General features: G+C 41.8%; 2 protein-coding genes across 6 annotated transcripts in view; one reads left to right on the top strand and one right to left on the bottom strand.

Annotated features, from left to right (window-relative positions):
• Nucleotides 1-6149, top strand: part of bbs2 (Bardet-Biedl syndrome 2) — a 74771-nt gene extending 68622 nt beyond the window's left edge. Inside the window, exons 17-18 of one of the 2 annotated variants that reach the window (XM_078211110.1) lie at nucleotides 2301-2449; nucleotides 3535-6149. In XM_078211110.1, the coding sequence (XP_078067236.1) occupies nucleotides 2301-2449; nucleotides 3535-3641 (256 nt within the window). In that variant the 3' untranslated portion in view covers nucleotides 3642-6149. The remainder of the gene's footprint in view (nucleotides 1-2300; nucleotides 2450-3534) is intronic. The other variant, XM_078211109.1, reaches the window with a different exon arrangement.
• A 1078-nt stretch (nucleotides 6150-7227) lies between these two features.
• ndrg4 (NDRG family member 4) overlaps nucleotides 7228-22928 on the bottom strand; it is a 133508-nt gene continuing 117807 nt past the window's right edge. For 2 of the 4 annotated variants that reach the window (XM_078211114.1, XM_078211116.1), the window contains one exon: nucleotides 7228-8169. In XM_078211114.1, coding sequence (XP_078067240.1) covers nucleotides 8003-8169 — 167 coding nt within the window. In that variant the 3' untranslated portion in view covers nucleotides 7228-8002. Of the gene's footprint in view, nucleotides 8170-11529; nucleotides 11569-22928 lie in introns of all 4 variants that reach the window. The other 2 variants (XM_078211115.1, XM_078211113.1) reach the window with 2 other exon arrangements.

The following is a 22928-nucleotide window of genomic DNA, read 5'->3' as shown; positions in this document are numbered from 1 at the left end:
TACCAGTCTCTATTTGATCCTGTTAAAGTTAGCCCTACCAAGCCCCAGGAGCTTGGTAATCATGTTGCATTCTCCTTTTCAAATGTATCGTTAAATTTGATTATATTTTGATTGCTGTTAGTTGATAATGTAATGATAGTACATTAACTGAAGTCTGATAAAAGCTAAGTACTGCGGATGCTGGAAATCCAAAATCAAAACAGAAAATGCTCTACAGAAGAGTCATAGGGATTGGAAATATTAACTCTGTTTCTCTCTCTCCTGATGCTGCCAAACCTGCTGAGTTTACCCAGCGTTTTCTGTTTTTATTTTATCTAAATCTGAGTCATTACTAAATCTAGTATGACCTGCCCTTTTATTGGATATATGCCTAAGTAAAGGGGCAAGGCTCATAGAGCAGGGAAATATCAAGGGTGAAAAATATTAAAGAAAACAGAACAGATGTTAGCCATGAAGCAATGTTTAAGTGACTTAGTTTCAAATGACAATGGATTGTGGAAGACTTGAGGGTTCCACAGTTTTGAGATCCTCAGAAGGACTGAATTGAAGTTGGAGATGCTGCAATGAGTCTCAACAGCTGAGCGTGCCGGGGAGGACAGTATCTATTGCACCATTTTTGATCCTGTAGTGCATTATGTATCTATTGAAATATTAAGTCCAGTCTTAAATGTGTGCTTGATGTTTGATTAATTGTAGTTAGGTACTAGTAGTTTGTGGGGAGGGGTTCAGTATATCTTATTGGTTTGCAGTAACTCACTGTAAATCATTGGTTGTGTTGAATATCTTGTAAATATGTTACTGAAACTCAGGGTGTGGATTACCAAGAACATTATTATGGGAACTGACATCCTTGAGACAAGGAGGCATTTTAGTAGCAGAGCAAAGCAAGCAATAGCAAATCACCAGCTTGTTTTAAAGTAAAAAAGTTTATTTATTAGTCACAAGTAAGGCTTACATTAACACCAATGAAGTTACAGTGAAATTCCCCTAGTTGCCACACTCCGGCGCCAGTTCGGGTCAATGCACCTAGCCAGCACGTCTTTCAGACTGTGGGAAGAAACTGGAGCACCCGGAGGAAACCCACGCAGACACAGGAAGAACGTGAAAACTCCACACAGACAGTGACCCAAGCCGGGAATCGAACCCAGGTCCCTGGCGGCGCTGTAAGGCAGCAGTGCTAACCACTGTGCCGCCGAGGAAATTGATTTACAAGGAAATCAAGAAAGGTATAATACAGGCTTTGCACTAATGATCAAGACAAATTTCACCTTCTACATTCCTTCCTTTAATTATTCTTTGGTTACATTACCTTACACAAGGACAATGTTGTCAGTAGGATTATGTGAAGCATAATAGTGAGAATTATCATTACAGCACTACACTTCCTGCATTCTTTCATCCTAATAAATGTAAAGTCATCATTTCTATGATTTCTATGATCATTGTCCCAGATGACCATAGGCTACTCTCCCCTTTGAGGCAGAGAGCTGACTGGCAGTGGTTTGACCTGAAGGTCACCACACGTCAGGCAAAGGGCGAGGTTGAGAAGGCGAGGCTTTCATGAATAACCTCAGCTGGTATGGTCCTAATAAAGCATGATGTTAGGCATTTTCATGTGATGGCCATATGAACTGTGGGAAAAGATTCAACAATACCATGAGGATTTTCTACCTTAAAACTTGGGAATGTGTCGATAGAGTGAAAAGGTTGAGTTGGACAACCCTGGAATGTAGTGCAAGGTGCAAGTTGCAGAAATGATTGAACTTCTGAATTGAGAAAACAAACATTTCATATCATTAAGTCTATTGATCTAAGTATGTTTTTTTTGGCACTCTAGCAGATTACTACTGCTACTTTAAATAAATCAGTATTCTGTAACTTGATTTTGTATCTCTGTGCACTGTTTGAGAGCACATTTCCATTCCATCTGACGAAGGAGCAGTGCTCCGAAAGCTAATGGTATTTGCTACCAAATAAACCTGTTGGACTTTAACCTGGTGTTGTTAAAACTCTTACTTTAAATAAAGCCAGTAAAAGTACCACTGCATTTCTCTCCAACTGTATTTGATGTTCTGTCCATTGATGTGTGGAACTGAGTTTAGTTTCAACTGAGAGTTTGTCAGGTACCATAAAGTATCTGAAGGGAGCACATACTACATGCTTTTAAATATCTTTTTGCATAAGTAGAGATCTAGTATGGTGAGCCACCAAAAGGTAAACCTTTTGGAGAATTAGAGTTACTCTGCTGAATAATGAAGCTTTTCTTTATCATCTCTGAGCTGTATTTTTATTTTGTTTAGGAGGAGTATGAAGAAGGGCTACATGGAACTTTATGACTTAAATCGAGATTTGATAAATGGTTACAAGATTCGCAGTAACAACCATACTGAGCTTTTGAGCTGTCTGCGAGCAGTGAATCAGGCAATACAGAGGGCAGGGCGCCTACGAGGTGAGTTAAAGGGTAGTATAATGACCTTTGTAGTAGATACGAATGGTTGGAAAGGCAACTAGTAGAATGAAAAGAAGATGCAAATGCTTGGTGGTGTGATTTTTTCATTCCTTTTAGCCTAGCTCTTGGTAGACTGGTGCACACAAGATTAGGAAAGGAAAATCTGTCTTGCTAGTTCCTCCTGAAGTGTTCCAAATGAACTGGGTTAATATGTGATTCAGCAAGCTGAATGGGCTGAATTCCCATTTCTATTGTCAAATTCAGTTCAATGAATAATATAAAAAAACCACGTGTTATGTGCACAAATGTCTGTTAGTAAAGGTGAAAAATGCAAAGAATCGGATGTGAATGTTAACGCTCCAGGCCCTCATAGCATCTGGCCAAACATGGACAAGGAAACCTCCTACTGATTACAAACTACCCCCCACTTTTTTCTGATGAACCTGTGCTTCCCCATATTGAACACTACTTAGAGTCATAGAGCATGGAAACAGGCCATTTGGCCCAACTTGTCCATGCCACCCTTTTTTAAAAAAACTCCTAAGCTAGTCCCAATTGCCCGCATTTGGCCCATATCCCTCTATACCCATCATACCCATGTAACTGTCTACTTGGAGGAAGCACTGAGGGCACAGAGTGTACTCAGGGTGGGGGACTTCAATGTTCACATTGAAGATGCCCTCCATCATATTGTGTGGCACTACCACTGTGCTAAATGGGATGGGTTTCGAGCAAATTTAGCAACTACCCAATAGTAGCAGAATTGTATTCAACTACAATCTGTCACCTCACGGCCCGGCATATCCCCAAATCTATCATTACCATCAGTCTGGGGGAATCAACCCTGATTCGATGAAGAACGCAGGAGAGCATGTCAGGATCCGGGAATGGTAATAGAGAATTAAACAATTAACTGGAGGAACTGTTCATTATAGAGTACAAGCTTGTACTACTGAATCACAAATGCCTGAATGCTATTATGTCTGAACGGGTTAAACTGACTTTGGATATTATTGAACTGATGGTGTCCTTGATGCATTGAAACCATTTAATTGTCCAATATCTTTTGTATCATTACCTTCCAGTTGGGAAGCCCAAGACCCAAGTGATCTCCGCATGCCGAGATGCTATCAAAAATAGCAATGTCAATGCACTTTTCAAGATTATTCGTGCTGGCACCACCTTGTCTTGAAAACGTCATTGGTCATGGCAACAGTGTAACTAGAGTTGGTTCATAAACAACAATGAGACAGAGAGGCAGCGCAAATGCGCCAAGTTGATTTTGTCAACTCCAAACCATCACAGGCAAGTCCAGCTGGATGACCAGGACTGTCTCGATGTCTTATGTTTTAGATATCACTGGATCCATGAGTAAAGTACCAGAATATCTCAAGCTACAGAAAAGGAACTTAGAATTTAAAATGTAGCACAAAATAGCAAGAAATTGAATAGATGTGGTTTGCTTAAACATCTATGCACCATCTCAATCCCTTGTCCGCAATTCCCCCCCAATCCAAATACATCCATCCCACAATAAACTGTCTTGCAGCCACTATCTCCCATTCACCCTTATTTAATTAAAATTATGTATCTTCAGACACCAGAGATAAACTAACATTTTATCTTTATTAGTTGTGATACAACGTATGATCAAGTCTGTATACATACAAGTAGGATATCCATTGGTAACTTCAAACTACTTTCAATCCTAGTGTGTTCTCAGCATGGAAATCAAATAACTACTTGAAATAGTGCATATTTATATAGCTAGATGGATAATGTCAGATGATGTTCATTGAACCCCTCAATTCTGATAATATTGTGATATAATCCACATGTTTAGGGGTGGCACAGTGGTTAACACTGCTGCCTCACAATGCCAGGGACCCGGGTTCAATTTCCAGCTTGGGTCACCGTCCATGTGGAGTTTGCACATTCTCCTCGTGTCTGTGTGGGTTTCCTCCCACAGTCCAAAGATGTGTGGGTTAGGTGGATTGGCCATGCTAAATTGCTGCTTAGTGTCAAGGGGACTAGCTAGGGTAAATGCATGGGGTTATGGGGATAGGGCTTGGGTGGGATTGTGGTCGGTGCAGATTTGATGGGCCGAATGGCCTCCTTCTGAATTGTAGGATTCTATGTAAGACCAGTATATGGCAATGTTGTGTCACGTACTTCATTCTCTCAAGAAATGCAGTTCTCATCAATTAAGGGTAAGAAAGTTTTGCATGGTTAGGAACACTACACTGTTCCAGAATAATAACAAGCTGAAGTCATGTCTCCAGTCTGGGCATAGTTCTTTTGCCAAGACTTTGCTTCTTAAATTGTCTCAAAATGACAACACATCTGCTTTTGTCTGCAGAATCCTAACAATCCAACCCAACTATGTGCTAGTCACTAACACACCGTAGACTACCACTAACATTGACTTCCACATGTCCAATGTGCATCTGTGGTTTCTACATATCCTTCTTTGCTGTCACCTTGTATGCTCTGATACCTTTGTATCTATACCAAACTTAACTTATATTGCACACCATCCTATAACTACACACACATCTGCAATCCTGTTAATCAAACTGCTACGTTGCACTTGGCTGCTTACCTATTCACTTACTATCCCTAATCCACTCCAAACTGTCCTTACTATCTTGCACCCAATTATTATATCCCCTACCCAAACTTTCTTACTAACCCCTAGTAACTTTTATCCATCTTTATTCTGCAACTAAATTCAATTTTTCCAACCACTTCCACCAGCTCTCACCGTACTCTACCCACTCCCAACCACTCTAACAGTCTTCATGTTCCATCACAAACACTACTATCCCTAACCATTCCAGTCCACTCTGTTCTTTGTCAGCTTCTAGCCACTCTAACTATTATTATGCACTTTTAAACAATTTCAGAATCCTGTACCTGCTACACCATATTCCTCCTACCACCCTTTCTATCCTCTACACACTGCAAATCTCACTGCGCATTGCTAATACCAGCAAACCACTATCCCTTACCATTGACTCCCACTAGCCACTATTCAACATCAACCTATCACATCGCCCAACCTCTGCTTCCCTCTACACAACCTCAACCATTCTTGCTATTTGCTGTTCTGTATCCCTGTTCAGTTCTGTCAATATTCCTAATGAATTCTTCCCAAGCTATTGTCAGCAGTGGTTCAGTTGGTGGCATGCTCGTCTCTAAGGCAAAAAGTTGTAGATTCAAGTCTTCACTCTATAGAACCTGAGAACACAATCTAGGCAAACATTCCAGTTCACTGGCGAGGGAGTATTACACCAAGTGAGACATGGTGTATTCAGATAAGATCTCGTTGGTTTTCAGGGGGATGTAAGAGATCCCATGTCACTACTTCAAAGAGGGACAGAAAAGTTCTTTCTGGTGTCCTGGCTGACTTTTACCTCTCAACCAACACCACAAAAATAGGCCATCTGGACATATCACTTTACTATTTACAGAACTTCCTAAGCACAATTGGCTTTTGTGTTTTCTACATTACTTTCCTGAAGTGTAGTCACTTTGTAATTAATTGGATGTAAAGTGCTTTGGGACCTCCTGAGGTTATGAAAGATGCTATATAAATGCAAATATTTATTCTTGAAGTAAGCAATTTGCACCTTATTTTACTGGTGTTTGCTGTCTGTACATCCTTTTAGTAAATTGTAATAAAAAGAAATGGCTATTTGCTGATGTCTGTGTGATTTTGAATTGAAATTCATGGTATGTTAGTTTGATCTTCTGTCTCTTATCACTTGGCAAATTGAGAAATCTGTCAAATATTGGTGGGGGGTGGTGGTTAAGGAAGGAATGATTTGGGATTGTTGGAAAATTACCCAATGCACAGCTTTAGAAGGAACTGGAAGAAGTATTGAACATACAACGGGTTGCATGCACTCTGCCATATCACATTGTCAAGACTGTTCCTCCAGTTGAAAGTCTCCTCTACTTGTTTTGAGGGGTGCTATATGTAGTTATTTGGTCAACCAACTTTGCATTTGTTTTTTTCCTCCATGAGAACTGACCAAGTATAAATTACAATAAGAGGGATGCTCAAAGGCACCATCGGTGCAAGAAAGTGGGAAATATTTGCCCCCAACATTAATACCCCACACCGCAATTAATATAATACACAAAAAAAAATTCAAAGAATACATATGATTCATTTGTTCTTTCAAGTGAGTTGTCCAGACCAGGTAGGGTGGCACGGTGGCTCAGTGGTTAGCACTACTGCCTCACAGCGCCAGGGACCCGAGTTCGATTCCTGGCTTGGGTCACTGTCTGTGTGGAGTTTACATGTTCTCCCCGCGTCTGCGTGGGTTTCCTCCCACAGTTCGAAAGACGTGTTGGTTAGGTGCATTGGCTATGCTAAATTCTCCCTCAGTGTACCTGAATAGGTGCCATTATGTGACGACTCGGGGATTTTCACAGTAGCGTCATTGCAGTGTTAATGTAAGCGTACGTGTGACTAATAAACAAACTTTAATTACAGGTTCAATTCTCAATCTATTAACTAATCTCAGTTGGAAAAGTACACAGTCTTAACACCCAGAACAGTGGAAGATTTGGCTAGAATTTGCACTGTCAGATAAAACAATATTACTCACTCAAAAGGCTACCTGCGTGAAATACCAGAGGGTCACCACCCCCTCTAGAATGACTCCCAGGGAGGCAACATCACCGGAGATAAAACTGTAGCAGAAAACACGAGTCAGTAACAAGTGTTCCCTTTTCACGAAAGAGAAGACCAAGACAGAACTGATTTTCATTCCCCATATTGATTTTATTATTTTCATAAACATAATTAGGTACATTGACAGTGAATTAACTATCAATAATGGCATCCACAGCCGTGGTTAGGTATTAGATCAACAGCAACCACAACAAAGGATCATTTTGTACAAAAAGGTATCTCAACATCACTACAGTTATCACAAAGATCAGAACACAAAACTCACAACAACCTTTGACCTCTTCATTTTATAGCTTTCCAAACTGAAGTTGAGGGGGAGAGGGAATAAAAGTATCTACAAAACATTTAAATAATGGAGCCAGATTCACTATATCTGCTGTGATCTGAGCAGCTTATTGCAACCTGTGTCACAGAAAGCAGAAAGAACACCTAGAGCAGTTATTAACACCAATGCTAGGAAATGCGCCCACATTTAAACGGCTCAAATTGTGATGCTTTCCCATTGCACAAATTAAAATAATTGAATACAAGAATACTATTACATTGGCATGGTCCCTATTATGTACCATGGCACTGACTGACTAGAGAAATACAGGACTAACGTGGGGCTGCTAACAGAGGTTCAGGCACCTACAGTTATCAAAATAAGATACACAATGATTGTAACCCATGCAGGAAAAAAAGCTGTAGACAGCCTTTTAATTGTTAGGCTAGAAAATCACAGACTGCTACACTGCAATGAAGCAATCTCTACTCTTTATATTTTAACTACTTCCATACCAAGGATAATATGGAATAGAAAACCTTTCAGGTTCATCCACATTCTCTTTTCGATGTTCCATCACCTTTTAGCATGACACCTCCATGGTGTGAGCGATGTTCTGAGTCACCTGGCCCACACTATCGCTGCTATTGGTTTGAGTACAGATTCTTGGACGGTGTCCATCTACCGAGCTGGCACTGGTCAACGAGGCTGTGCGTGAACGAGCCAGCCGAGTCATACTGGCAGATGCCACTGAAAGAGATAAAGCACAATTCACCTTATAATTTGGTAAATCCAACATTTCACTCAAAGACTTGTTAACAAAATGAGCAGCACTCTAAGGGACCTTGCACCGAGATTCAGGCAATGAGGGCAGCCAAAGGGGGTTTGTTCAATGGGTCTTCAGAAACCAGACAATATGTGTCCCTTTTAGGCGCCCATACCACATTTTACATAGTTTGTCTAGGACAAAGCACAGTTGTGACATGCCATTTGCAGCAGTAATCATGCATTTAATTTCTGATGGAGCTCCATAGGTCGGTCATGCGAGTGATATTACTGTTTCACAACCTTCACGTGCAGGTTTAGGCTCAGATTCAGGCCCAGGTCCAGGGCAGTATCTACATTCCTAAGCAAAGAACGGCCAGAATCTAGGATTGCAATGTGCATTTATTAGCAAGCATGCAGTGATACATACCTTTGCCCAAAGCATTCATGTTTCAATCAGAGTAGCTATTGCATCTCTGACATCCTTTCCTATCTCCCACTACTGCAGAGAAGCATTTTGCCTCACTCACTACTCTCTCCCAATTTTTACATTGTCATTTTACCAACTTAGAGTATAGCAGGTTACCTACTCTCGGGTTTCTGCCTCTCCTATCACCAAGTCACAATGAAGGACAATCATGATGACATCCTGGATCAAAGTCCCTCTCTCTGCGGGTGTGCTGTACCTCTCTGCATTTCACACTGATGTTCTATCTGCCTGAAATTTGGGACTGTAAAAGGTAGAACTTGTGATTCTTGACGTATCATTTACCACTGTCATCAGGGCAATTTACCAACATTGTGTCCCCCCCGAATTAGATGAAAAGTTGACCCAAGTCATGTTTGGGCAATCAGAAATTGCAACCTGATGGACTATTTTCCATAGCCATTCAGTACACAGAGCTCAGTCTCAGATATTTGATTCACCTTGCCTAAGACCCAGCTGTGCCTTGAACTCCTCATATGTTGATTCTACAACTCTACCTATCATTCTGAGTAAAGACATTTTTCTGGTGATCTATTAAGTTTATATCCTTGGTTCTAGTGCCCCAACTTACCTTGAAGATAATATATTTTGCTTTAATTTGACCAGTTAATACATATAGTCACAGAATCTCTACAGTGCAGAAGGAGGCCATTCGGTCCATCAAGTCTGCACCACTCTCTGTCAGAGTATTTTAGCCAGGCTCTCTCCCCTGCCCTATCTCCGTAATTCCACACATTTACCATGGATAATCCATCTAACCTGCACATCTTGGGACCATAAGAGAAAATTTACAATAGCCAATACACCTAACCTGCACATCTTTGGACTGTGGAAAGAAGCCAGAGCACCCTGAGGAAACCCACACAGACAGGGGAGAACGTGTAAACTCCACACAGACTGTCACCCAAGGCCAGAGTTGAACCCGGGTCTCTGGCGCTGTGAGGTAGCAGTGCTAACTACTCTGCTACCGTGCCACTCTATGTGCACAGGCACCCTTCACATTATGTCTCTACATGGTGACACTCGAGTCATCTTAATCTCCTCTCATAGTTTGTCACCATTAAACTACACTTTCCAATGACATAAAAAGAAAAATACTGCAAACCTAATTTCCAATATATTTAATAATTTGAGTGTTTGGAAAAAGAGACATGTCAAAGCTTTTCATCTTGCGCACATCAGGACCTTAAGTATTCTCTTCCCATACAAGATAAATTAAACTGGTTTTCTTGCAAAGTGTTCTGATGAGCATAAGATGAAAAGTTTTGAAAGGTCTTTTTTTTCAGCAATACTCACGTTTCATACTACCAAACAAATATTTATTTAATAATTATTTCAAAATATATTTTTGGTGACATGTTAACTATTGGAGACTGCTTGATAAGCTTCTACCATTCTATTCAGATCCTCATAGCATGTTGCTAAAATGAACACTTGCTATAACAGCTGTGGAGCACCCAAACCAAATTGCTCAAACTACAGTTGCCTGCAGTGAGACACAACCCGCCATATGGTGGGATCACTTTATCTAAGTGGCTAAGCTCTCTCATTAACTTATGCTTCCATAGATATTTGAACATCTCCAACTACAGATTCAATCCAACAGGTTATTTGCCTGCTGCTTATTGTCAAATAGATAACTAGCATTTAGTATTATTTTAATTCTAAACTTCTAAGGCAAATGGAGAAAAGGGCAATCAAGTGCTTAAACACTGCAATCAGACAGTAGGAAGGACATTCCTAATTAAACCAGTTTCAGTAGCACCTTCTGTCATTATAATGGTGATTGAGATCAAAGCCTGTTTTTATCTACAAATGTTGAAAATTATCACCCAAAAAAGTAGAAGGGAATAATACAGTGCATTTGTCAGCATCTGACCAAGAATAAACACGTTGCTGTTTCAAAATTAGATTTCCCCCAAGGTCTCATCTGAAACATTAACCTGTCCTTTCTATTTTCAGTTGCAGTTGGACCTGATGTGTTCTTATTTAAGTAACTAGCATTATCTTTATAAATGACTACCTTCTATAATGAAAACAGGGAATTGAATGCTTGCTGATCATCACTGCTAAAACATTGGCTTTATGGTCACCTTTTTGCCAATTTAAGCAAATGAGACAGTAGATGGAAGTGAGGCAGGCACAGTAGTCATGACTTGACTGAGGTTTTAAAATCCTAATGTTTGACATTTGAAAATTCTGGTTCACGAAAGGAAAACGGAAAAAAAAAATCAGTTCTGCAAATAAAATGTTGGTGGCTGATGGTCATCTTAGGAATGTTCAAACACACCACTCAAAAACTGTGCATTGCATTCAACAAAACACAAGGGAGGAAAAATTAATCATAATGATGAGAATTTGCTCCCTGGTGCCTCAGACAAACCTAAATATGATTGGATGAGATGTTTTCTATCTGACAATCAATACTATATTACATTCATTGTATAACCAATTGGTTTATTTTCTTTATTACCACAAGATCTACATGGAATATATAGCTTGATCTAACACCTTGAGCTATTTAAAGAAATAAAATGCACATAGAAATATATATATTTTTATACAACCAAACCTCATTGGAACTTAGAAAGCTCAAATATTCACAACTCACAGTGCTCAGGTGTGAGTGAGTTTGAGTTAGAGGTCAATAAACAGCAACATATAAATGTTGGGAAAGATGCACACTGGCTTTTGCAAGCTGCAGCATGGTGATGAGAAAGGGAAAAGTTAGGAACAAAGTGAAGGGTTCAGATGGACAAGCATAGCTCATGCAGAGGCAAGAGCAAGGAACTATGAAGTGAAAGATAGGCTCTAGCGCAAGCAATGTAGCAGCTCATGAAGAAACAGGAAACAGGTACCTGCTCCACTACTCAGCCGTCTATCCACTAAATACGCAACTGAGCGTGAAATAAGGAGGTAGGAAACACAAATCATTACAGTCTACACCAGGAATAAACATGGACTCGCATCCAATCCATACAGGAACACACAAAAGCACATTAATTTTCATATAACTGGCATATCTATGTGGAATGCCTGGTCTGACTGAGGCTTTGATAGACATCTAGTGCTTTGAGTTGATCCAGAGATGCAGTGAGCTGCACTGATCAGTCCCAGCCAGGGCCTCTTTAACATACTCTACATTTCACTCCCCCACTGCTCCAAGTATGACAGCTGTCCAGTTCATATGACCTGTACAAACTCAGGAGAGGGAGTTCAGGTCATAAATCCAGTGTTATCTAAGCAGCAGGAAGCCCCAAGCCTGATGAGTTTGTTACTCTTTCACTGTCACTGGGTCAAAATCCTGGAACTCCCCAACAGCGTTGTGGGTGTACCTACACCACATGGATTGCAGCAGACCAAGAGGGCAGTTCACGACTTCCTTCCCAAGGACAATTAGGGATGGACGATAAATGCCAGCCTAGCATGCAACACCCACATGCTATGAAATAATTTGTTTAAAAACCTTATTGTTTCCAAAAGGAATTTGATATGATGTAGCATCAAATATTACTACACAAAGTAAGAGCTCATGGTGTAGGGGGTAGCATATTAACTTGGATAGATGATTGGTTAGCTAACAAGTTGGCAAGCTGCAACCAGTGAAGTGCTATAGGGATCAGTGCTGGAGCTTACAATCTGTAGAAATGACTTTGATGAAGGGACCAAACGTATATTTGCTAAATTTGCTGATGACACAAAGATTGGTAGGAGTGTAAGATGTGAGGAGGACATGAGGGGTAGGACTTTACAGCCTCGCTTGACCCGAAACCATAAGATTCCGCACCAAGTCAACAGATCTTTCCATGGTCCGCCCCTCACCCGCTCCGATTCCCTAGGTGGGCGAGAAGGTAAAATTCCGGCCAAGGTGCCTGCAAAGGGATATAGGTTCAGTGAGTTAGCGAAAAAAGGCAGGTGGAGTATATGTGCGAAAATGTGAACTTGTCCGCTTTGGTAAGAAGATTAGAAAGTGGTATTGTATTTAAATGGGGAGATATTGCATGACTCTGGGATATAAAAATAAGTTTTGCTACAGTTGTGTGCACTACTGTGTACAGTATTGGTCTCCTGATTTAAGCAAAAATGTAAATGCATTGGAAGTAGTTCAGAGGAGGTTTACTAGAATAATACCTGGAATGGGCAGGTTCTCTGATGAGGCAAGGCCTGACAGGTTAGCCTTTCATCCTCTCAAGTTTAGAAGAGTAAGAGGCAACATGATTGAAACATAAGATCCTGAAAGGTCTTGACAGGGTGGATGTGGAAAGGATGTTTCCTTGTGTAGGAGAATCTAGAACTAGTGGTCACTATTTAAAATTAAGGGGTTGCCCAATTAAGACAGAGGAAAAACAATTCTCTCAAAGAGTTGTGAGACTTTGGAATTCTCTTCCTTAAAAGGTGGTTGAGATAGAATCTTTGAATTTTTTAAGGCAAAAGTAACTAAATTCTTGATATGTAAGGGATGAAAGGTTATTGGGGGGTAGGCAGGAATGTGAAGTTGAGGTTAAAATCAGATCAGTCATGATCCTACTGAGTGGCAAAGCTCACTCGAGGGGCCGAGTGGCCTACTCCTGCACCTAATTTGTATGCTGTACCAAGTGTTTGTGAGATCACATCTGGAGTACTATGTACAACTTTGGTCTTCTTAGGAAAGGAGATAATTGCATTAGAAACAGTTCAGAGAAGGGTCACGACTGATTTCTAGGGTGAAGAGGTTATCTTATCAAGAAAAGTTGGAAGCTTGGATCTCTCCACAGGAGTTTAGAAGCAGGTAGATGCTAAGAGGATGTTTCCACTAATGGGAGAGACTAGAACTAGGGAACACAGTTTAACAATAAGGGATCTCCCATTTAAGATGGAGATGAGGACATTTTTTTCCCTCAGAGTTCTTCGTCTCATCCACAGAGAGCAGTGGAAGCTGGGTCATCGGATATTTTTAAGACTGCGTTAGATAGATTCTTAATTGACAAATGAGTCAAAGGATATGGGGATAGACAGGAAAGTAGAGTTAAGGCCACAATCAGACCAGCTATAATTTTATCAAATAGTGGAGCAGGCGCATGGGGCCAAATGTTCTACTCCAGCTCCTAATTTCTATATGTTTTTATTCAAGTGTCTTTAAAGAGGAATGTTTGCCTTACTAGCATTCCCATGTATTTAAGATATTGAATCCATGAAAGCAGAATAGATTTCTTGTATCAGTTTGAAATTACAATATCATTGTAACATTCACTCTTAACAAACTGTTCCCAGGATGATACTCCAGCTTTTACAGGAACTTGTCTGTTCACTGAATTATTTTGCTGAACTAAACGCAATAATTTTGACACTTTTATATTGCCCCATTTTATTTTACCCTTCCTCTCTAACTGGTCCAAATGAAGGTACCTGTATCGTTAAATTCCACTTGCCCTTTCACTTGTATCCTACCCCACATTCTGCAGCTCTCCATCCCTGACTTGCTGCACATCTACACCCCTTGTTTCAGCTGCCTCAACCCTACTATCTTTTAATCTGCTGGATTTCTTTCTTCAACTTTTAAAGTTTTACATTTTTTGATCAAACTTTCAGTTACTCCCTCCTAAACACTCACTTTCTGTTCTATTTTTATTGCTTCCTACTCTTAAAATATCTTGGGAATACACCCTGTATATTGGCACTGTATAAATTTGTTGGATTTACAGGACTCACCTGGATTTAGCCTTTGTTTAAAGAAATTTAGCATGGAGCTTAATAAATTCACACACATGTACAACCTGGTCAAAATGTATCCAGACATTCAGGAACAAATTATTTTCAGGAGCATTTTGTGACATCTTTAGAACATATGCTATACTTTTATCAGAATGAACTTAACACATTTCTCACAGTGCTCACAAGTACAAATATATAATGCTCATAATCAGAACATGTAGTAAATCGCTGGGCTAGATTTCCAACTTTAATGCCTGGGTGTTAAATATTCCCTGAGCAGAGCAGAGAACAGAACATATGGTGAGGAGGAACAGATGAGGAAAGATTTCTTCACTCAAACGGTAGTGAATCTGTGAAATGCGTTACCACAGAAGGCTATGGAGGCCAAGCTACTGAGTGTATTCAAGAAAAAGATAGATCATTTTTTTTAGATTTTAATGGCATCAAGGGGTATGGGGAGAAAGTGGGAATATAGCATTGATATCGAGGATCAGCCATGATCATATTGAATGGTGGGGCAGGCTCGAAGGGCTAAATGGCCCACTCCTGTTTCTATGTTTCTATATTGGTAACACAACCCAGCAGATACTCCTGCCATTGAAATTAACAGAAGGATGATCCAATAGGTTCTGCAAAGTATGTGGGATTCTATTTCCCCCATTTTCCTTTCTGCCCTCTGCACAAGTATAGTGATAAAATTAACCCCCTGAACCAGGCAAGGTTTTACTAAATGAATTAAGGGGAAAAATTGAGAATTGCATTGATGGAGTTAAAGTACAGCCAATTTTCTGGAAACACCTCTAAAAAAGTTGAAAGGGGGAGGGAGCAGGTGTTGGACATTATATCGAAAAATTAGTTTAAAAATCTAGTATATGTTTTATCGTCTCCACTATTTATCTTCAGTTCGTTCAGTGAGAGGCAAGCTGTTGGCTGCAAGGAGGCACCCCAAGGGCACAATCAGCCAGGGGCTAATTCCCAGGCAGGATTTCACAGGTGTTAGATCTCAAGGTCTGTAACAACAATGTGGGATTGCTCTATCATTTGCTCGGACAAAAAAAATGGTCTAAAGATAACATAGGGAAACAATACTATCTATACCTCAAACATAAGAGTTTGTTTGTCTATTGAACCTCCCTAGCGTGGGAGAATTCATTAAGCACCACTAACCCTGGACAAGGGAGTGTAATTGATATCTACAAGCCAGACACGAGTTATGTTAAGAATAAATTGCAACCAATAGTAAATCAAACTATATAGCATGCACGAGGCTTTACACTGATTGGATATTATAATCAAGTAGACATGCACATGTTGTAATTGGTCAGTTGTACTCATACCTAAGGCATGATGTAAACCTAATTGATAGTTGTGAATGGAAATAGATAACCTCTGTGTAAATATACATCTTTGATTGGTATATGCTAATTTATTCTAACTGGATCTTAACTATAATTGTCTGTACAATCCTTGAATCGGGGGTCTCCCTGGTGAGCCACTCGTTGGAGCACTGGCGCTAGCGTATACATAATAGAGGCCTTGTTTGAAACTCTAAGGGGAAATTTTCTCTTTCCGCTCGCCATGGGAATTGTAGCGGATGCGAGGGTCCGTTGACCTCGTGCAGGATTTTCCAGTTTTGGGGCAAGTGCGGCCTGGAAAATCCCATCCGAAGAGACTTTGGGCCCTATTTTACCATTTTGATTTTCAGTGCTGAGTGGACTTGAAACTGGGAGTGTTTCAGATCTGACTTTAAGACCCGTTCTCATATACACTCTGCCTGAAAAAATAGCAGCAATTCCAAATCGTGCCGCAGAAGCCTGTGGACAGGACTTAACGCGCCCGAAATCTTTCAGGTCTGATTGGTGCTTCCAAGTGCACATGCACAGAAAAAAAACAATAGAATGCGGCTCCCCTGCCACATCCCTCCTGGCCTGGCTAATGTCTCCCCCTAGCCCCGACAGACATTGCCCCATATCCCCAACAATACTGACCCCCTTATCCCCCCACCACCCAGACCAATCACGGGCCCCTACCGATCTCAGGCAGAGTGGCAGCAGACCCCTCCCTCCCCCCATCGATCTCAGGCTGAGTGGCAGCAGAACCCTCCCCCGCGACCAATTTCAAGCAGAGAGCCGTTGGACGCTAGACACCTACCTCCTCACTAACTGGAGCGCCCGAATTGGACTTTTATGGAGCATGTCTGTTTCATGCAGATTCTGGATAGGTGAACACGATGGTAAAGGGGGAAGTGCCGGTAAAATTGGGTGTGCACCCATTAAGTCAATTTAAATGAATGCCAATGCATTTAAATGGCCGTTGCGCCCATTTCAGGCGCGGTCCCGATATCGGCCATTTTCAGGCCTTGGTAAAGGGGGAACTGGCATGGAGGTGGGAGCGGATCACACTACTTGCCTCACACCTGACTTTACCAAGTTTTCGTGCCCGAAAACGGGTGCAACGCGATAATAAAATCGGACCCTTTGTCTTGTTTTCTTTAGAGTGAGAGCATGAAGTACATTATAGTCAAATAGCTGTATTTTTCTCCCTTACAAAAGTGATTGTAGTTCAGTTCATTCCATCCTTTTGTGATCAACCATCGATTATCATGATATGGAAGAAACACTATTCACCATCTCAACGTGCACATGTCCTACACGAACTGTAAAAAATTGACATGAGCAACATGAACTCACTGCAAGGGCCAGATTTACAAGCAAAATGCCACAGATCTATTCTAGATGTTATAAAGGGACATTTTACATTGACTCGAGGCTTTCAATCTCTGCTTTGTGGCAAAATCATTGGCGTAGATCTGATCCCAATAGCAGTGAATGCTGAAACATTTGCTCCAATTGAGTGCTGCAATGGCATTGTAAGTTCCCGGAAGCTGCTTTACATCAGAACCAGGAACTTCTGATACCTCAGAAATGGTACCGTGAGAACCTTCACTGATTCTCCCAGGATCTATCAAGACAAAAACTTGGGCAGTTTGCCTTATACTTAACAGGTGTAATGACTGTTCAGGACCGTTGAGATTGCACTGTGTAAATCAGGTGGCGTGTCAAATCATTTCACAACAGCAACCCTGACACAGCTCGGCCACTCCCAACACAGCTCACCCCCCAGAAACCCCCTGCAGTTCACTCCCAACACAGCTCACCCTCAACACTGCTCATATCCCACAGCTCACCCCCACACTGCTCAACCATCTCCTCACACTGCAACACTGTTCACCCCTCCTGCACCTCTGACACTGCTTACTCCCCAACTCTACTCACCCCGCGACACACCTGATACTGCTCACGCCCTCCACATAACTTATCCCACCCTCAGAGCTCCCCTACCACATCACCAACTCTATTACCACATTGGCCGGACAGAAGTCTGGGATTTTGGAAGTGGGGGGATACGGAGATTTACGGTAACCTTGCCAAGATGTGCGAAAGGCCAGGGGGTGGGGTGAGCATTTTTCAAAATGTGTGAAAGGTAGGTCATTGATTTTTAAACCCCCAGTAACTCTCCCCCCCACCACCACTCCCCTCAGCAACTGAAGCCTCTCCCTCACCCCTTCCTGTCCTGGTAACTGAAGCTTCCCCCACCCTCAGCCACTAAAACTCGCCTCCTGCTTAATATCCGCCACCCCCCAAATCTTCAGTTCATGAGGAAAAGATGGGTGGTATGGCTTCTCTCCAATTATCCTTTGTCACAAGGCCTCTGCACTCAGCTGATTGCTGGATCTGAACTGGAACTGAGACAGGAAGGTGCTAAGACTCCAGTGTTAAAAGGAAAGGGGACTTGTTTTAAACATGGTCAGAGCAGGTGTTTTGTGTTCGAGGATCCAGTCACAACAACTGGACAGTGAAATACACTTTGAGGATAGGGGGCAGTGCTGGATTTTGAGAGTGGAAACCACCTCATCCTCCAGTTTAGGAAATCCCTGCAGCAGAAATAATTTTAATGATAAAGAGAAAAAAAGCTGCAATTGCTGCAAAACAAAGTAAAACAAAATAATCCAGAAACTGACAAGAGTTCGGTAACGAGGAGGACAGGGACCTAAGATAGTTTCAAAAGAACCAGAGGGGATCTGGAGGTTATTTCATGCAATGAGTTGCTATCTGGAATGCATTGCTTGAAAAAGAGTTTTGGAAGCAGATTCAATGACTAACAAAAACTCAAAACTTACAAAAGGAAATTGGGTTTATTTGGAAACAAAAACTTTAGTGGGCTATGGGGCAAGAACTTAAAGAGCCAGCACAATCATGATGGGCTGAATGGCCCTTTTCTCTGATTCTATTGTAATTGCTTAAAAGGTTAGTCAGGATCTGTGGAGCATATGAGTTTCCCCAAAATAACTAAATTTACCAAATGAACCCCAAATGAAGAAATTACCAACAAGATTCCATATATATTCATATATTTTCTGCAACATGAATCAGAACAAATGTACATTAAACATGAATTAGGGGTGACCTTATTGAGGTGTATAAAATCATGAGGGGCATAGATAGGATGAACACACATAAGCTGGGATTCTCCCAAAAATTCTAAATGCTGAATTTGCGTAAAAACTGGAGTAACTCCTGCTGGTTTTTTCAGTGGGATTTTCAAAATGAATCTCCCACACTGAGCATTGCAGAGTGCCTCAGGAAGATTCATGCTGAAAAGCAAGAGGTGGGGCCTATTCCCATCCAAGAAGCTGGCAGCATAGCGTTGAGCGGGGCCACTGCGCATGCGCCGAACTGTCATAGCGGAGATTGGCACATGCGCAGTAGCCCTGCACTGCAGGCCTTCCCGATCGCTGGCCAGCATGATCGCTGGCTAGACCCGTGACCTCATATCGCTGGCCGTGCGACCTCCCCCCCCCCCCCCCCCCCCCCCCCACCCCCACCCGATCGCTGACCTCCCGATATGTCGTCCCCCCACCCTCTCCAGTCCCGATCTCCCCAACCCTCCCCCCCGGCAACCCCCCACCCTGATGGCCAGCCCCAATCAGCCTCTTCCCTCCCCCCTCCCATCAGTCCTGATTGCAGACTGGCAGCAGGACAGCCCCACCCCCACCAATCTCCCTGTCCCCCCTCCTGGCACGGCACACCTAGCACTGCCTGATGCCTGTGGGCAGTACCAAGGTGCCGCTTGGGCATTGCCACTTTGCCCCTTGGGCAGTGCCAGGGGGCCAGGCTGGCAATGCCCAAGGGGCACATCCCACTTACCCCCGACCATCTGGGGGGGTCTTCAATAGCCTCCCTTCGCTCCAGCAGGGTTGGGGCCACCAGCTTCCTGTTAGTGGGGAGCTGTTGTAAACCACGCTGAAGTGAACCACTCCTGGCCAGGGGGAGGCACTAGCAGGCCCGGAGACTTCAGTCCCAGGCCAGCTAATGGGAAGCAAATGGTAATTTTAATATTTAAATAGGCTCCACACCGATAAGCTGATGATGCCAGAAATCCTGGCCCCAGAGTCGCACAGAGGCCGTGGCGCCCTGCAGGGACCCTGCTAAACAGCCTCCGCTGATGTTTCCTGGCCTGCCGTGCTGCTAGAGCACCGCAGCCTGCTGGGGGAATCATCCCCATGGTCTATTTCCCAGGGTAGGGGAATTGAAAATTTGAGGGCATAGGTTTAAGGTGAGAGGGGGAAGATTTAAAAGGGACCTGAGGGACAACTTTTTCATGTAGAGGATAGTGCATATATGGAATGAGCTGCCAGAGAGTGTTTGAGGCAAGTTCAATAGCAATATTTAAAAAGCATCTGGATACGTAAATGGATGGGAAAGGATTAGAAGGATGTGGGCCAAACACGGGCAATTGGGACTAGCTGTGAGGGCACCATGGTCGACATGGATCAGTTGGGCCAAAGGGCCTGTTTCTGTGCTGTAATGCTCTATGGCTCAATAGGGAAATGATATCTCAAATAGAACGGTAAATTTTATTTTAAATAGGCAATACACCAAAGATATGCCTTAGGCAACAACAAGCATTCACATCCCTACATGAATGTGGCACTTTGTAGCAATGCAGTCCCACAGTATGCTCTTCTGTATTCACGCAGGGTAGGTCAGGAGCCCCATCAAACAACAGCTTTCATCTTTAAGTTTCATGGGTATGATTATCATCAGTAAGTCACTCCTGTACAAACTCTCTCTCCTTCAGATCACAACAGTCCTAGTGATGTAGCTTTCCAGGGTTCCTTTACAATCAACCAAACTATAATATTCCAGTTCACAGTTAACTACTTGTGGGACTTTCTCCGAACTATTCACACAGCTTTCGAGGTTTTAGACCTTTTTAGCCAGTTGATACAGTACCTACAAGAGCTCCCATCTCCTATTCTGCCACACAGAAAAGAAGTCCCTCTCCCCGAGAGTGATTTTCTTCTCCTCCTTACAAGAATTATCTGTGTTCCTCTTTCTGTCCCTGTCCAGTTTTTTGTATCTGGATCTGTGCACCTTCACCTTCCAGCTCCTCTGCTTGTAGCTCTCCTTTGCGTTTTTCTGCTAATCTCTGGCAGTCACATGGCTCTGATGTTAAAGGTATTTTGTTTGATACTGCTTCCAGGTCAAAGATTGCCAAGTCGCATCTCTTATTATCCAAAAAGAGTACAAACAATCCCTTTACGATTGAGGCAAACTCCTTAAAGCAATTTTCAAACTTTTTAAAAAATGTTTAGATTCCACACTTTAAAGAAATTAAACATTTTCCTTACTGCACTGCTTCCAGATCAAAGGTCGTCACAAGACTAGTTAGTATTTCAGGTATAGAGCTGCTGTCAGCTCTGATACCTGAGATATTGACTTGTCTGTTTTTAATTTCCTGATTATAATCTAGTATAAGCATTTTTATATTCAGCAAATTGAAATATTACATATCAGTTTGAGTACATAATTTGCAGATATCTCCTTAATCAATGTCTGATGTTGCAATTAGTAATCGCTTCACGGCAGACTGTGCAGGCAGAACCCTAAGGCTGAATGTCTGGAAGCAGAAATAGAGCCATTCAAAGCTATCCTATTAATTTGTTTAAAAAATGTTTTTTCCATTCAAACTTGGATTTCAAAACCTAAAACAAGTTCAAGGTAAAAGTGTTAATTACTGACAAGTGGCTATCAAATGAAGATAAAGGGACAGCAAAAGGTTCAGCAAAAGCAAATAATTACATCAAGCAGGAGGGTCCCATTCAGTAATAATAAGAATAAGAGTCCCAAGACGCGAAGTGAAGATAAATCTGAGGAGTACTGCATGCAGTGCTGGTCACTAAATTACAGAAATGATTTGATCATACCAGAGAGGGTACAGAAGTGTTTTATGAGGATGTTGTCAGGATCAAGAAAAGGTATATACATGTTCTCTACCCCTTATGGAAAACAGAGGGGAGTCAGTGGACTTGATTTCAGAAGGTTTTCAATAAAATCCCCCAAAGGAGGATGGTTAGCAAAATTAAAGCACATAGGATTGGAAATAAAATACTGGCATTGATTAATGATTGGTTGACAGGCAGAAAACAGAGAAGGAATAAATGGATCATTCTCACGTTGGCGGGTTGTGACTAATGGGGTACCCCAAGAATCAGTACTTGTCAGAGCCTTTCACAATATATATGTCAGTGATTTGGATGCGGGGGCCAAATATAATATTTCCAAGTTCATGGATGACATAAAGCTAGGTGGGAATTTGCATTGTCAGGAAGATGGAAAAGGCGCCAAGGAATTTGGACAAACTTAGTTATTGGGTAAAAACAAAGACAGATGGAATATAATGTGGAAAAATGTGAGATTATCCACTTTATTAGGAGGAACAGATGTGCAGAGTATTTCTTAAATGATGAGAGATCAGAAAGTGTAGATATACAAAGAGACTTGGTGCACTTGTCAATAAGTCACTGAAAGCTAACATGCAAGTCCAGCAAGTAATTAGGGTGGCAAATAGTGTGTTAGCCTTTATCACAAGAAGATTTGAGTACAGGGATAGCAAAATCTTGCTTCAATTGTATATAGAACTTTGGTTAGACTGCACCTGGATTACTGCTTGCAGTTTTGGTCCCCTTACCTTAGGGAGGATATTATTGCCACTGAGGGGGTGCAGTGAAGGTTTCCTAGACTTGTTCCCAGAATGGTGGGACTGTACCATGAAGAGAGATTGGGGAGACTGGGCCAATATTCTCTGGAGTTTTGAAGAATGAGAGGTGATATCATTGAAATCTGCAAAATACTTAAAGGGATACACAGAGTAGATGCGGGTAGGACGTTTTCCCTGGTTGGGGAGTCCAGAACCAGGAAAAACAATTTCAAAATAAGGGGGAAGCTACTTAAACTCGAGGTGAGGAGAATTCTTTTTACTCAGAAGATGGTGAATTTTTGGAATTCTCTACCTCAAAGGACTGTGGAAACTCCGTCATTAAGTGTGTTTAAAGCAGAGATTGCTAGATTTCTAAATACCAATGACATAAAGTGGTATGGGGATAGTGTGAAAAAGGCATTGAAGTGGATTATCAGCCATGATCACATTGAATGGCGGAGCAGGCACGATGGGCTGAATGGTCTACTCCTATTTTAACTTAAAAACCACAACAGAGCGCCTC

This window comes from Mustelus asterias, chromosome 4 (assembly GCF_964213995.1).
Source record: "Mustelus asterias chromosome 4, sMusAst1.hap1.1, whole genome shotgun sequence".
NCBI lineage: Eukaryota > Metazoa > Chordata > Chondrichthyes > Carcharhiniformes > Triakidae > Mustelus > Mustelus asterias.
The sequence above is the reverse complement of the archived record's forward strand: the minus strand, read 5'-3'. Positions and strand labels throughout refer to the sequence as shown.